Here is a 14318-nt window from a genome sequence, read left to right as displayed (position 1 = left end):
CTCCCCAAAGGTGGCCTTGGGTTTTTGGTGAGTTTTATACGGAATATAGACTAAGCTTTGTGGTAAAATATGAAAGTTTTTAACAGTCGGTTAGGATAACTGAAAGACGCCAGTTTTTCAAGGACCACCCTTTTGGGGAGGAGATGAACAGTCCGCCTGCTGCGCATGTCAGACTGCCTGCCGGGTACAGTCCGCCTGCTGCACATGTCAGACTGCCTGCCGGGTTTTTTGACTTCCGGGGTGGAGAGAACGGGAGTAGCCTTCTTTTTGCCGGCTTGGCGGGACTCCTGGCGGCGCGGCACAGACGGTCTGACTCACTCCAAAGGTGGCCTAAATCGGTTTGGTGAGTTTTTATAAGAAATATAGACTAAGCCTAGATTTAAGACGATTTGTACTGTATTTCTATTTTCCTATCCTTCTAATCAACAACACCTTATATACAATAAAGGCTCTATCTAGAAAACCAGAAGCTTCTTCCATTTACTAGTCTGGGAGATAAATTAAGGGAAGGGTTAAGTAGGGGAGATTTATGATCTAATATCCAATTTTAAATCTCACAGCTTAGACTTAAGACTATTTGTTTTGAATTTCTACTTTCCTATCCCTCTAATCAACATCACCTTGTAACTACCAAACAATAAGAGCTCTAACTAGAGACCAGAAGCTTCTTCCATTTACTAGTCTGGGAGATAAATTAAGGGAAAGGTTAAAGAGGGGTGATTAATGCTCTAGTATCCAATTTTAAATCTCACATGGGGAGGGGTACAGGCTCATTGGAGCTGACAACCACAACACGCAAAGCTGGTTGATTAGCAAGTTGGTCTGGGGTCATCTACAGACCAGGGAACAGGCCAGGTGAGTGAAGAACCTGATCTTCCTTAAATAATCATACCACCTGGGACCTCCTGAAGTTTGTTGATAGTGAGTGCAGCCTGGAAACAGCGCCCCACTTTAAGGAGATAAAAGTCAAGTTAAATGAAGGCAAGATGAGCAGACAGAAAAAGGTGAGGACCATAGAAAGGTTCTTCAGTGACAAGGAAGATCAAGGTGCACCCTCAGAGAAAGATGCCAACGTCAGGACCCCTATATCTAAAGGTTCCAAGAAAAGTATTAATTGGTCTCAGGCCATAGAGGCACTCAAAAAGGACTTTGAAGATAAAGTTAGAGAGGCAGAGGAAAAAATGGAAAGAGAAATGACGGTGATGCAGGAAAGACACGAGAAAAAAGTCAATAGCCTGAAAAGTCAAATTGACCAAATGGAAAAGGAGGTACAAAAGCTCTCTGATGAAAATAATTACCTAAGAATTAGGACTGAACAAATGGAAGCTAGTGACTTTATGAGAAACCAAGATACAATAAAGCAAATCCAAATGAATAAAAAAATAGAGGGCAAAGTGTAATATCTTGTGGGAAAAACTGCTGACCTGGAAAATAGGTCCAGGTGAGATAATTTGAAAATTATTGGTCTACCTGAAAATCATGATCAAGGAAAGAGCTTAGACATCATCTTCCAAGATATTCTCAGGGAAAATTGCCCTGAAATTCTAGAAGAAGAAGCTAAAATAGAAATTGAAAGACTCCACCGAACACCTCCAGAAAGAGATCCCAAAAGAAAAACTCCTAGGAATATTATAGCCAAATTCCAGAGCTCTCAGGTCTAGGAGAAAATATTGCAAGGTGCCAAAAAGAAAGAATTCAAGTACTATGGAGCCCCAGTCAGGATAGCACAAGATCCAGCAGCTTCTACATTAAAAGACTAGAGGGCATGGAATATGATATTCCAGAGGGCAAAGGAATTGGAATTACAACCAAGAATCACCTACCCAGCAAAACTGATTGTAATCTTTCAGAGGAAAAAATGGGACTTTAATGAAAATGAGGACTTTCAGGTACATTTCAGGACATTTCAGGACTTTTCAAGACCTGAAATGAACGGCAAATTTGATTTTCAAATACAGGACCCTAGAGAACCATAAAAAACTGAAGTTGGGGGACATACCTGGGGGCGTGCAGTGGGTGACTGTCTTGTGTCTGAGGCCGGGTTTTGGCTGGGATCCCCCTGGGTCCAGGGTGGATGCTTTGTTCACTGTGTCACATAGCTGCCCCATGATGACATCTTTAGGGCTAAATTGAGGGATGAGGGGAATGCACGGTGGGGGGGGGGGGCGGGGGGCGGGGAAGGGCAGAGGTAGCATGAGGTGAAATCCTACATGAAAGAAACAAGGAAAGGGCTTATGGAGTGGGGGAAGAGATGGGGGAGAAACAGGGCAGTAAATTAATTTTACACTCATCAGAAAAGGCTCAAAGACCTTAAACTCATCAGAGTTGCCTCAAGGAGGGATTAATACAGACAGACACACACACACACACACAATTGGGTGGAGTAATCTATTTAATCTGGGCAGTACATGAGCCTAACACTCATCAGAATTGGCTCAAAAACCTCAATCTCATCAGAATTGGCTCAAGGAGGGAATAACATACATACTCAATTGGGATAGAGTAATCTCTCTAACCCTGCAGGAAAATAGGAAGGGAAGGGGGTAAAGAGAGAGGGGCAAAAGAAGGAAGGGCAGATTGGGGGAGGGAACAGACAGAAGCAAATGTCTTTTGAAGAGGGATAGGATGAAAGAAGATAGATAATAGAATAAATATAATGGGGAATGGAATAAGATGGAAGGGGAACAGTTAACAATAGTAATCATGAAAAAGAGAAAAGTGGGGGAAATTGTACAAAAAATATTTATAGCAACTCTTTGTGGTGGCTAAGAATTGAGAATCAAGAGAATGTCGGGGCGGCTAGGTGGCACAGTGGATAAAGCACCGGCCCTGGATTCAGGAGTACCTGAGTTCAAATTCAGCCTCAGACACTTGACACTTACTAGCTGTGTGACCCTGGGCAAGTCACTTAACCCCCATTGCCCTGCGCAAAAAAAAAAAAAAAACCCACAAAAAAAACCATGAGAATCAAGAGAATGTCTATCAATTGAGGAATGACTGAAGAAGCTGTGGTATATGATTGTAGTGGAATGGTATTGTGCTATAGGAAATGACAAACAGGATGATCCCAGAAAAACCTGGAAAGACTCATGAACCGATGTATAGTGAAGTGAGCAGAACTGGGAGGACATTGTGCTTAGTGACAGCAGTATTTTTCAATGAGCAATTGTGAATGACTTAACTACTCTCAGCAATATGATGATCTAAGACAATCCCAAGGAACTGACAATGAAGCATACTATCCACACCCATAGATAGAACTGATACAAAGAGCACTTGTGGATTATACATATAACCTGGTTGCTGTCTTATGGAGGGGGGAAGAAAGGGAGGGAGGAAGAAAAATTTGGAACTCTAAATCTTATGAAAATGAATGTTGAAAACTACCCTTACATGTAACTGGAAAAAATAAATAAATGTTTATTCAAAAAAAAACCCTAAAAAACAAGATCTAAGGGAAGATGATGGTCAAGGTGCTTTGTGGTTTTTAAATTACTGTGGCTAAACTGTTTTTTTTTTAATTATTTGCTACTATTTATATTAATGGCTATTGCACCCATTTTGGCAGTAATCATTTACTATTCCTTAACATTAAATATTAGTAAAGCATTTGATGTAGAAGGCAAAAAAGAGGTTAACAGAAAAACCTAAGACCCAAGCTTTAATTCAGATATTAGTTCCAAAAGGGAGTTAGACCCCAGTTAATGGATAACTTACAAGTCAGGATGCTAGATTCTCTTACCCACAGAAATCAGTGCCCATAACAGGAACAGAGGGAGCTAGGCCATGAAGACCTTAAATAAAAGGATAGGCTATAGAAATTCTAATGAAAAATGAAGATGATTTGAAACTAGCCATGGGAATCAGAAAGAGACGTGTGCAGAAAAGGCCAAATTTATCCCCAGATTCACCTTATGATGTGTAAACCCCCAAAACACACTTCCACTGAAAAAGGTACCCACCTCTGGGGTTGGCTTAAGACTCCAGGAACTCCAAATTAGGATAATCCCTCCCCTGTACCTCCCCAAGGTGGAGAATATTATAAGGAGAAAGACAGGCCCTCCCCTGTACCTCTCCAAGGTGGAGAATATTATAAGGAGAAAGACAGGCCCTCCCCTGTACCTCCCTAAGGTGGAGATTGTTATAATGAGACTGATAATCAATTTATCCATACTATAAACATAACTGTCTTTCCTTTCACTATTCGAGAGATACCTTTCCACTATTCTGGTTCTCTCCCTGTGGTCATTTACAGTATTGCAATAAAACTTGGGAAACTTAGTCACTGAGTCTCGTAATTCTTTTGGGAAGACCCATGATCAATTTGACCCCAAATTCCACCCATATCACATTGACCCTGTGCCACTTAACACAAGCAGGAGGAAAGCCCCAGCGCCATGTTGTCTCTTAGAGAGCCAGCCCTCGGTCTCAAGAAGAATTCAGAAACCCTATGTTACCTACCTGTCTTGAGAGGGAGAGGGCACACCAAGCCAAGAGCTCAAGCTGATGTGGCCTGGAATTTGGGGTCAAATTGATCGTGAGTCGCCCCAAAAGAATTACAAGACTCAGTGACTCAGTTTCTTAAGTTTTATTGTAATACTGTGGGTGACCACAGGGAGAGAACCAGAATATTGGAAAGGTATCTCTCAAATAAGGAAAGGAAAGACAGTTATATTTATAGTACGGATAAATTTATTATCAGTCTCATAATAATCTCCACCTTGGGGAGGTGCAGGGGAGGGCCTGTCCTACTTATTATAATATTCTCCACCTAGGGGTGTTACAAGGGAGGGCTTATCCTAATTTGGAGTTCCTGGGGTCCTAAGCCAACCCCCGAGGCGGGTATCTTTTTCAGTGAAGGTGCGTTTTGGGGGTTTACACGTCATAAGGTGAATCTGGGGACAAATTTGGCCTTTTCTGAGCATGCCTCTTTCTGATTCCCACGGCTAGTTTCAAAATATAATCATTTTTCATTAGAATTTCTATAGGTTGTCTTTTTCCTTTATTGTTATTTTGACCTGACCTGTTCTGTTATGATGTTGATCACTATGGGTACCAGAACCTAACAGAAGTTATCCATTAACTGGGATCTGTCTCCCTTTTAGAGCTAATACCTGAATTAGATCTTGGGTCTTAGGTTTTTCTATTAACCCTTCTTTGACCTCCTATATCAAAGCCAAGATGGCAACAACCCTAGTGTGGTTGAGGCTTTTATCTTCCTTTGATAGAGGCAAGTCATTATACACAGATCAAGGTTAACTGGTTAGCATTAGTCAGTTCCATTGGTTGACAAGACTTGAGGATGATCCAAATTAAAATAAGCTCTACCCAATGACATAATGGCCTAATGGGAGAGAACACCGATGGGGCAAAGGCAAATCCAGATAGGTGTGGTTTAATCTCATCAATTCACTTAGCTAAACAAAAGAATCAATCTCTACCTCTATTGTACCCTTAGGCTGGTCCAGAACCAGCTAACATTCCTCAAGAACTGAACTTTTAAAAGGGGGGAGGGAAAGGGACTGAAATTGATCTGGGTTACCCTAAGAAACTCATTATTTATAATTTTCTCACAGCTTTTTGGTGGTTTGACTGCCTGAGATATGTTTCTTGCTGTCTTACCTTCAGAGTACCTTGCTAAGATTTCAGAGGTAGAACTAATAGAGTTCCTGACTAGATAAGAGGTAAGCAAGAGGAAATGTTAACTGGTCCTGATCTCCAGGAAAAATAGGTGAGTTCCAACTTCCTGAGAGTTTTAAGTTCACACAATATAGCAAAAACCTTAAAAACTTGAGAGCAGCTAGATGGCGCAGTAGATAAAGCACCAGCCTTGGATTCAGAAGGATCTGAGTTCAAATCCAGCCTCAGACACTTGACACTTACTAGCTATGTGACCCTGGGCAAGTCTCTTAACCCTCACTGCCCTGCCAAAAAGAAAGAAAGAAAAAAAATCTCACACTAAAGAAGCAGGAAAGGGTTGGGGGGGGAGGGGTTGGAGAGGGGGGGAGGGGTTGGAGGGGGGGGGAAGGAATGGAGAAGTGAATGAGCCTTACAATCAACAGAATTAACTCAAAGACCTTAATCTCATCAGAGTTGGCTCAAGGAGGGAACAATTTACACACTCAATTGAGTGGAGTAATCTATCCAACCCTTCAGGAAAGTAGGAGGGGAAGGGGATAAGGAGGGAGGGGTGAAAGAAGGGGGGGCAGAGCAGGGGAGGGGATAGTCAGAAGAAAAACACTTTTGAGGAGGGATAGGGTAAAAGAAGATTGAAACAGAGTAAATATTATGGGAAGGGAATAAGATGGAGGGAAACAGTTAACAATAGTAATTGTGAAAAAAATTTTGAAGCAGAGGCAAGAGTAATGTAATGATGATGATTGATGATGATGGATTGATTGGATAAAGATGAGAACTGATTGATGATGAGGATTGAAAGAAGGAGGACTGATTGACAATGATGAGCAGTGAGTGAGGATAATGATGGGGATTGATGGATGATGCTTGACTCATGATTGATGATGATGATGGTAAAATGTATGGTACTTGTTTTGCTGGATTGATGATGATGGCAAAATGTATGGTACTTGGTTTGCTGGGCTATTGTAAAGAAAACTCTTTGTCAGGTTTAAGGTACTACATAAGTCATCTATTGCTATTGTTGCAATAATCAACCTTACAGGTTCATCGTAAGGAAAACTCTTTAAAGTACTATATGCATGTAGTTTACTATTTTAAAAAATGATGAACAGGATACTATCAGAAAGACTGGAGGAACCTACATGAGCTGATGCAAAGTGAAATCTACCATATATAAAATAACATTAATATTGTGAAATGTTCTGCTGTGAATGACTTGATTATTTTCAGCAATGCAATGATCCAAGACAATTCCAAAGGTCTTATGAAAAAATGTCATCCATCCACAGAGAAAGAACTGATGGTATCTGAATACACATTGGAACATAATTATTTGTTAGTTACTTTATCAGAAACAAAAAAAAAATGATGAGCAGGATGTTATCAGAAAAACCTGGAAAAATCTACATGAACTGATGCAGAGTGAAATGTACTATATACAAAATGACAGCAATAGTGTAAGATGATCTGCTGTGAATGACTTGGTTATTTTCAGCAATGCAAAGATCCAAGATAACTCTGAAAGACTTATGAAAATTGCAATCCATCTACAGAGAAAGAACTGATGGCATCTGAAAAAGATTGAAGCATAATTTTTTTATAAAAAAAAAAGAAAGTTACCAGTTACTTAAAATAAGTTATCTGATTGTGATAAACAATGTACTGTCCTAAAGGAATTTAGAGAATTATGTCTGAACCTCAGAAGAAAGACCAAAAAGTCATCTGTACAGAAATGGCAACTGAAGGTGTAGCCATGAATGAGATTGCCAAGGTAAAGAGAGAGTACAGAACGATAAGATAACTAAAAATACATACACGTTAAGGAACACGGAAGAGGATGAAGTGCTGAAAAGAGAAACTGATGAAGAGGTTAAAGAGAGCCAAAAGAGATAGAGTAAAAGTATACAAAGTGACTTTCTGGCACATAACCCATTGCTTCTGCAATAACAGAATTTACAGAATTACAGAAACATGAATGAGAAACATATATATATATGTGTGTGTGTGTGTGTATATATATATATACACATACATTACTAAGCATAATATTATAAAACTCATTAGAAAGTTTCTTAGCTGTTTTCCAATTAATCTTTCTTCACAAGTAACAAGAGGATGTATGACACAAAAAGACCCAGGGCCCTTTAAATTTATAAGAGTTCCAAGTAGTCCAACAATGTTTTCAAACATTTACTTACTTCAAACAATACAGCAACTATGCCAAAAAAAAAGGGGGGGGGGTGCAGTACATCTGTTCTTAAGAATCTTTTTAAATTGCCACCTTAAATTAAAGTACTGAGAGCTAATGGTCAGGATCAGTAAGTTTAAGAAAGGAAACAGTACAGTACCTGTTTTTTCTTTCTCCACTTCCCTATCCTGGTCCCTTGTATTAAATGCAGAATCATGTCAGACTAGGAGACTTTTCTGACTTTCTCCCAGGGTCTAGCCAGCTGTTATCTCACAGCTAATTTGTCATTTCACTGAGCACTGTCATTTCAGTTTAACTACTAGAGTCTTGTAATTAATTAGAACACAAGTTTTCAATTTAGTTCTTACAATATTAATCCAAATTTTCCAATCTTCCAATATTTGGCAGGCTTTATTTTAATTTTGGCATTAAGTAAAAAACACTGATCTCTTCACAATTTGTCCAATCTTTTTTAAAATGAGGGTTTTTAAAATAGGGTTCTGTCCTAGGCCTTCCCTCTATACTACTTCACTTAGTGATCACATCAGCTCCCAGGGATTTAATTACCATCTCTCTGCTGACAATTCTCAAATCTACCTATCCTGTCCTAACCTCTCTGCTGACCTCCAATCTCACATCTCCAAGGGCCTCTCATGGATCTCAAACTAGATATCCAATAGACATCTTAAACTCAGTAAGTACAAAACTGAATTCGTTACTTTTCCCTTAATCACCTTTCCCTTGAATATGCCCCTCTTCTCTCCTCAGACACTGCCACTACTCTGGTACAGGCACTTATCACCTCAAGCCTAGACTATTTCAATGGCCTGCTGATGGGTCTGCCTATCTCAAGTCTCTCCCCACTCCAATCCATCTTCCATTCAGTCACCAAAGTGATTTTCTCAAAGCACAGGTTCAACTATGTCACCTCCTTACTGATAATTCCATTAGTTCCAAATTGCCTCCAGGAACAAATACAAAATGTTCTTCTGTTTGGCAGACATTCAAAACCCTTCATAATCTAGCTCCCTCCTACCTTTCCAGTCATTTTGCACCTTATTCCCTGCCATGTGTGTATCACTGGCCTTGCTGTTGCATGAATAAGACACTCCATCTCTCACTCTAGGCATTTTGTCTGGCTATTACCCATACCTGGAATGCTCTTTTTCCTCACTTTCACCTAATGCCTTCCCTGACTTAAATTCCAACCAAAACCTCACCTTCTATAGGAGGCCTTTCTCCAGTCCTCTCCATTCTACAACCTTCCTTCTCCTTATGTGCACAGCTTGTTTGCCCAGGTGTGTGTGTTGTCTCCCATCACATTAGACTCAGCTCCTAGAAGGCAAGCAATCTTAGTGTATTTCCACTGTGAGCCCAGTACCTGGCTCACAGTAGGTGCCTAATAAATGTCAGCTGATTGCCTGATATTACCAAAAACATGTTAATTTTGGAGGTTAGTACATATTTCACCAATTCAGAATGTATCTCAGAAAGGACCTTCTTGAGGGTCACCTGTCCCTAATCAAGAAGAACATTTCCAGCAATTAACTGCCAGAGGCAGCCCTTTCTGGTTTTGGACAGATCTTAAATTCTTCAATTTGCAGTTCTGTCCTCTGAGACAAACAGGTGTAATTATTCTTCCACCTTAAAATATTTCATCCTTGAAATATCTGAAGAAAACTATCATCATGCCCCTCCTTCCAACTCCCCCCCTTTCCTACGTTAAAACAGCCCTAGTTCCTTGACATATTTCTTTATGACACGATTCTCAAGACTCCTCACCATACCAAATGCTCTCCTCTAGATACTCCAGATTACCAGCATTCCTCTAAAATTAGCACTCCGAACCATACATAAAACTCCAGATGTAAGCTGACCAGTGGTGCACAGAGTAAGACCATTAAACTCCCTTTTCCTGGACCCTTTATTTCTGTCAACAGAGTGTAAGTTTACGTTCACTTAGCCTAAGGTGGAATACCACCTTATACAAATACAAAATTTCATTTCTATTAATTAAAAAAAAAACTATCAAAATTCAACACTTAAGACTTTAAGGAAGCCGGTAATAATAACAAAATCCTACCACTGAGCTTAAGCCTAGACTGTCTAGCACACTAACTACAGTCTTCAAAAATAACACTGAGCATATAGATCACGGGGAAGGGGCGGGGAGGAGGAAGAAACACACAAAATCTCTGAAGAACACACTTAACATACAGCCTGGCGAAGCAGAAATGAGACTGTGACTTCAAAGTAATCCAGGTTGGCTTTGTCAACGACCCCTGAATCACCACAGTACACGTTTTCCAAAGGATAAACCAACTCCCTCCTAACTTTCTGCCTTCATCAACTATTTCTTCCACCTTCCCTGTGTGGCATTAAAAAGCGAACTGCTCTGAGAGAAGGGAAAGGAGACTACTCAAGCAGCAAGGCCTCCCTGACGAATGCGGGGAACACAGCTAAATTCACTAACAGCGCGATGCCACAACAGTCAAGATGCGAAAGCAGCCTGGCCAAGGTAAAGAGCACGCATACACTTGCCCTCCTCCCGGCCCTGGGAGCAGAAGTCCCTGCAGGAGTGGCCGCAAAGAGGTGACACCGAGCGGTGTAGTTAGACCTCCTCTACACAGGCGCGCGCACACATGCACAAACACACGTCTTTTGTGCAAACAGCAGAGGGGTGAGCCCGGCCGGGCTCCCCCCTCGTCCCCGCGGAAAAAACAAGGCAGGGGGAGGGGAGATCCCGGGCAGTCTAGACGCGAGGGGGTCTAGCAGGGTCTCGAGGGGGGGGACCAAGTTAGTCGGAGCGTGCGGGGAGGGGAGAGGAGGGAATCCTAGGAGAGGTGGAAGGATCAGACCCATGCCCGGGATGCTACCGGGCCTGCAAGCGGGACTGCAAAGCCCAAAGGCCGAAAGAAGGCCCCGCCGCTGCTCACCTTTGGGGTCCACAGCGCTGCGCTCCGCAGGAGCAGCTGCTGGGGCTGCCGGCTCCGCCGCCCCGCAGCCCCTAACGCCGCGGCTCCAACGCACAGTCCCGCCATGGCCGCTACTTTGGAAAGGCGCCCCGAGCTGACCTCTCACCTCGGGCGAAGGGGGCGGAGATGGGGGAGCGCCTGGGCGTTGGCCAATCACAAGCAGAGATCGGCAGCCCCCTCCCCCCTCCTCCTGTCCCCTCCTCCTTCTCCTCCTCCTTCCCTCTGGGGGAGGAGGAAAAGGAGGGGTGGGGAGGAGAGGGGTGGGTGCTCGCGCCGGTCTCCCGGGGAGCTGGGACGGAGAGGGGAGTAGCCTGACCCCCTGCAAACGTGTGGGGTTCCGGGAGCGGAGCTTGGCAGCACTAGACAGCCACATCAGGAGCCCCGCATGGCCCATGAAGTGTGCGGATGGGGAGGGGTGCCCACGAGAGCCGGCCGGGGACAGAGTTCGATGATGCCCTTGCAAGTAGTTTAAACAGCACTTTGTAGAGTAGCCAGAGTCGTGCCAGCTGACTCTTCCGCTTTTCCCAGAACCCGGGGTAAATTCGCTCAATTCACCCACCTGACTGGCACTGCACTGCCCAGACATCCAAGTGAATTTTTACCACCAACAAAGTTTTCTTTTTTGTCGAAGTTTCATCGACTCTAGAGTCAGGGAATTTGCCGGAGATCCAGGATATACAGTTCAGTTCACCCTTCTGACTGGCACCAAACCACCCAGACATGCAATTGAATTCTTACCACCACCAAACCAAAGGTCTCTCTTTTTTTAGAAGTTGCATTGACCTTCTAGAGTCACAGAAATTTGCCAGACTTAAACACTCGAAATGATCTAGAGCTGGGTTCTTAAACTTTTGAATGTATCATGAACTCCATTTGACGGTCTGGTGAAGACAGATGGCTGACTAATTCTCAGGAGAATGTTTTTTTAATGCATAAAATCTTTAGGATTACAAAGGAATCAATTATAATACATAGCTATAAAAAAAAAATTGAAGGTCAGAGATACCTTCCCCCCCCCCCAGGTTAAAAAGGTCTGGCATATTTGGTGATAAGTGCATCCTCAATAACTAAGGAACACTTTGGATTCATAGGTTTTTCAAAAATGGAAAGTGTCCAGCCAAACCACAAGATCCAGCCAAATCTCCAGTTTACACATGTAGAAATAAGGTGCTGAGAAGTCAAACTCAAGGTTACAAGGAGCCTGTACTAGAATTCATATCTCCTGCTTTTCCCACATGCTGCACCATAATGCCTTCTCTGGAAGTCATATATATTGTATATCATATATTAAATGAAGATATTAATCTTTAAGGTGCTTCTAGCCCTAAATCCTAAGGCTAATTGCTTGGCACTTGTAAAGTACTGAGAGATGGCATCCAGAAATATTACATCAAACTAGCCTGCTGCTAGCAAGGTATTGGTATAAGCACTGCAGTATCCCCCTTACCAAGCTCTTACAACATTGGGTTGTTCTTTTTTTTTAAGTATTAAATTTTGTAAATTTAATAACTGCAAAATGAGAAAGCAGCTTGCCACTTAATTAACTCTGTTTAACATATGCTAGTTGTATCTCCAGGGCTAATAATAATTAATAAATACTAGCACTTTAATATAGCACTTCAAGATTTGCAAAGCACTTTATAATTTTAATCTTATTTTATCCTCTCTAAACAAGGCTGGGAGATAGGTACTGTTATCCCCATTTTATAGATGAAGAAACTGAGGCAAACAGAGGTTAAACCGATGAGGAAACTGAGGCCACATAGCAAGTGAATGTCTGAGACTGGATTTGAACCTAAATCTTCTACATGCTATTATGATCCTCATTTATAGATAAGGTAATTGGGGCAGACAGAGGTTAAGTGACTTGACCAGTGTTACCTAACCAGTGTCTCTGAAGCTGGAATTAAGCCCAAATCAGGAATGACTCCAGCTCCAACATTGTAGCCACTGAGTCACCTACCTGCCTCCCACTTATGGCTATACTATACACTTTTTTTTAAAAAATGGGGATGGATCCTGTGATCATAGGATCATAGATTTAAAGCAATAATGAACCCCAGAAGTGATCTAGTCCAACCCTTACAGATGAATAAACTTGGGACGTGGGAGTAGCTAGATGGCACAGTAGTTAAAGCACTGGCCCTGGATTCAGGAGTACCTGAGTTCAAATCCGGCCTCAGACACTTGACACTTACTAGCTGTGTGGCCCTGGGCAAGTCACTTAACCCCCATTGCCCCACAAAAAAAACCAAAAACCCATAAACTTGGGCACAGAGAAAGCAACTTGCCAAGGGTCATGTAGTATGTACAGCCAATATTTGAATCCAGGTCCTGTAACCTCCAAACCCAGAACTCTTTACACTGTACCATCCTAATAAGGCATTTAATCCAAGTCCTTCATTTGACAGATTAGAAAGTGGAGGCCAAGAGCAGTGATACCTAGCCCCCCAAAACTCCTGCACTCCAGTTCTACCATCCCTCCACCACAACCAGAAAAGCTATAGGTGCAGTATAGATTATAAACTCCTCTATTAGATTGTAAACTCCTTGAAGGCAGGGACTGAATTTTACTTCTTTTTGTAACTCCAGTGCTTAGCACAGCACCTGCCATATGGAAACTATTTAATGTTTACTAAATTTAACTGCAGACCAAGAGGGCAGCTCCTCAAGAGACTACTAAGCAGAAAAGCCTCAGGTAGAGATGTTACCTGAGTATAAGCTTCCTAGATTGTATAGCAGTAGTGAGGGGCATTAGAGATATCACTTAAGGCCACTGTTGGCTATATTTAGTCTTACTTGATTGAATAGGCAATTATATTTAATTTACCAGTAAAGTATTTCTCCATACTGAACTCATTTAGAAAGAAACATATTACTACATTTTTATACTTGTCAATCTTGTTTATGTGATTTCTCACTTTGAAAAGTAATGCATATAACCCAATTGACTTTAATTATTGTAAATTTATTGTTTTATCATCAAAAAGTGGCTTCTTGGCTGTTTTGACATAGAATGCTTCATTACTTATGTTCAAGCATGACCTCATTTCACTAGTTGTTACTCTTGTAAGGGACTAAAATTCTAGCTAGTCTGTCTAAAATATCTAATGAGTGGTTGCCAATAAATTATAAGCTTTAGCAAGAGTATTTAAGTGTTTAAGTATTTATTAAAGAGCATTAGGATCGGAGAGAAAGGTAAAAATCGAACTATTTCTATCCAACCCACCATGGTGAGGTCAGGAACCAATGGAAGAAGAATGCCCCTCCCCCCCTTCGTTTCCTACTTCCAACCAGAAATGGGAGGCTCCTCAAGTTGATTGGCTGGTAGCTTTGATAGACAGTACCCACTAGCAAACATCACTTCCTGATACCAAGGAACTCACCACATGGCTTGCCCTCAGACGCCTTCTCCTCATGGCGGAGCTTTCCTACAGTAGCTCTCCAGCAGGTGGTATCATTCCAATGCTTACACCCTTAATTCTTTTCCTTGCACTCACTCTGAATCTTTTTTT

At 41.8% G+C, this 14318-nt stretch overlaps 1 protein-coding gene across 1 annotated transcript in view; it reads right to left on the bottom strand.

The window, feature by feature from the left end:
* The window catches only part of PCCA (propionyl-CoA carboxylase subunit alpha), a 496164-nt gene extending 485244 nt beyond the window's left edge, over positions 1–10920 (bottom strand). Inside the window, 1 exon segment of the mRNA XM_043998838.1 lies at positions 10765–10920. Within this exon segment, the coding sequence (XP_043854773.1) occupies positions 10765–10869 (105 nt within the window). The 5' untranslated portion in view covers positions 10870–10920.
* Positions 10921–14318: the final 3398 nt, after the last annotated feature.

This window comes from Dromiciops gliroides, chromosome 3 (assembly GCF_019393635.1).
Source record: "Dromiciops gliroides isolate mDroGli1 chromosome 3, mDroGli1.pri, whole genome shotgun sequence".
NCBI lineage: Eukaryota > Metazoa > Chordata > Mammalia > Microbiotheria > Microbiotheriidae > Dromiciops > Dromiciops gliroides.
Note: the sequence above shows the minus strand (reverse complement) of the source record. Positions and strands in the feature narration are given on the sequence as shown.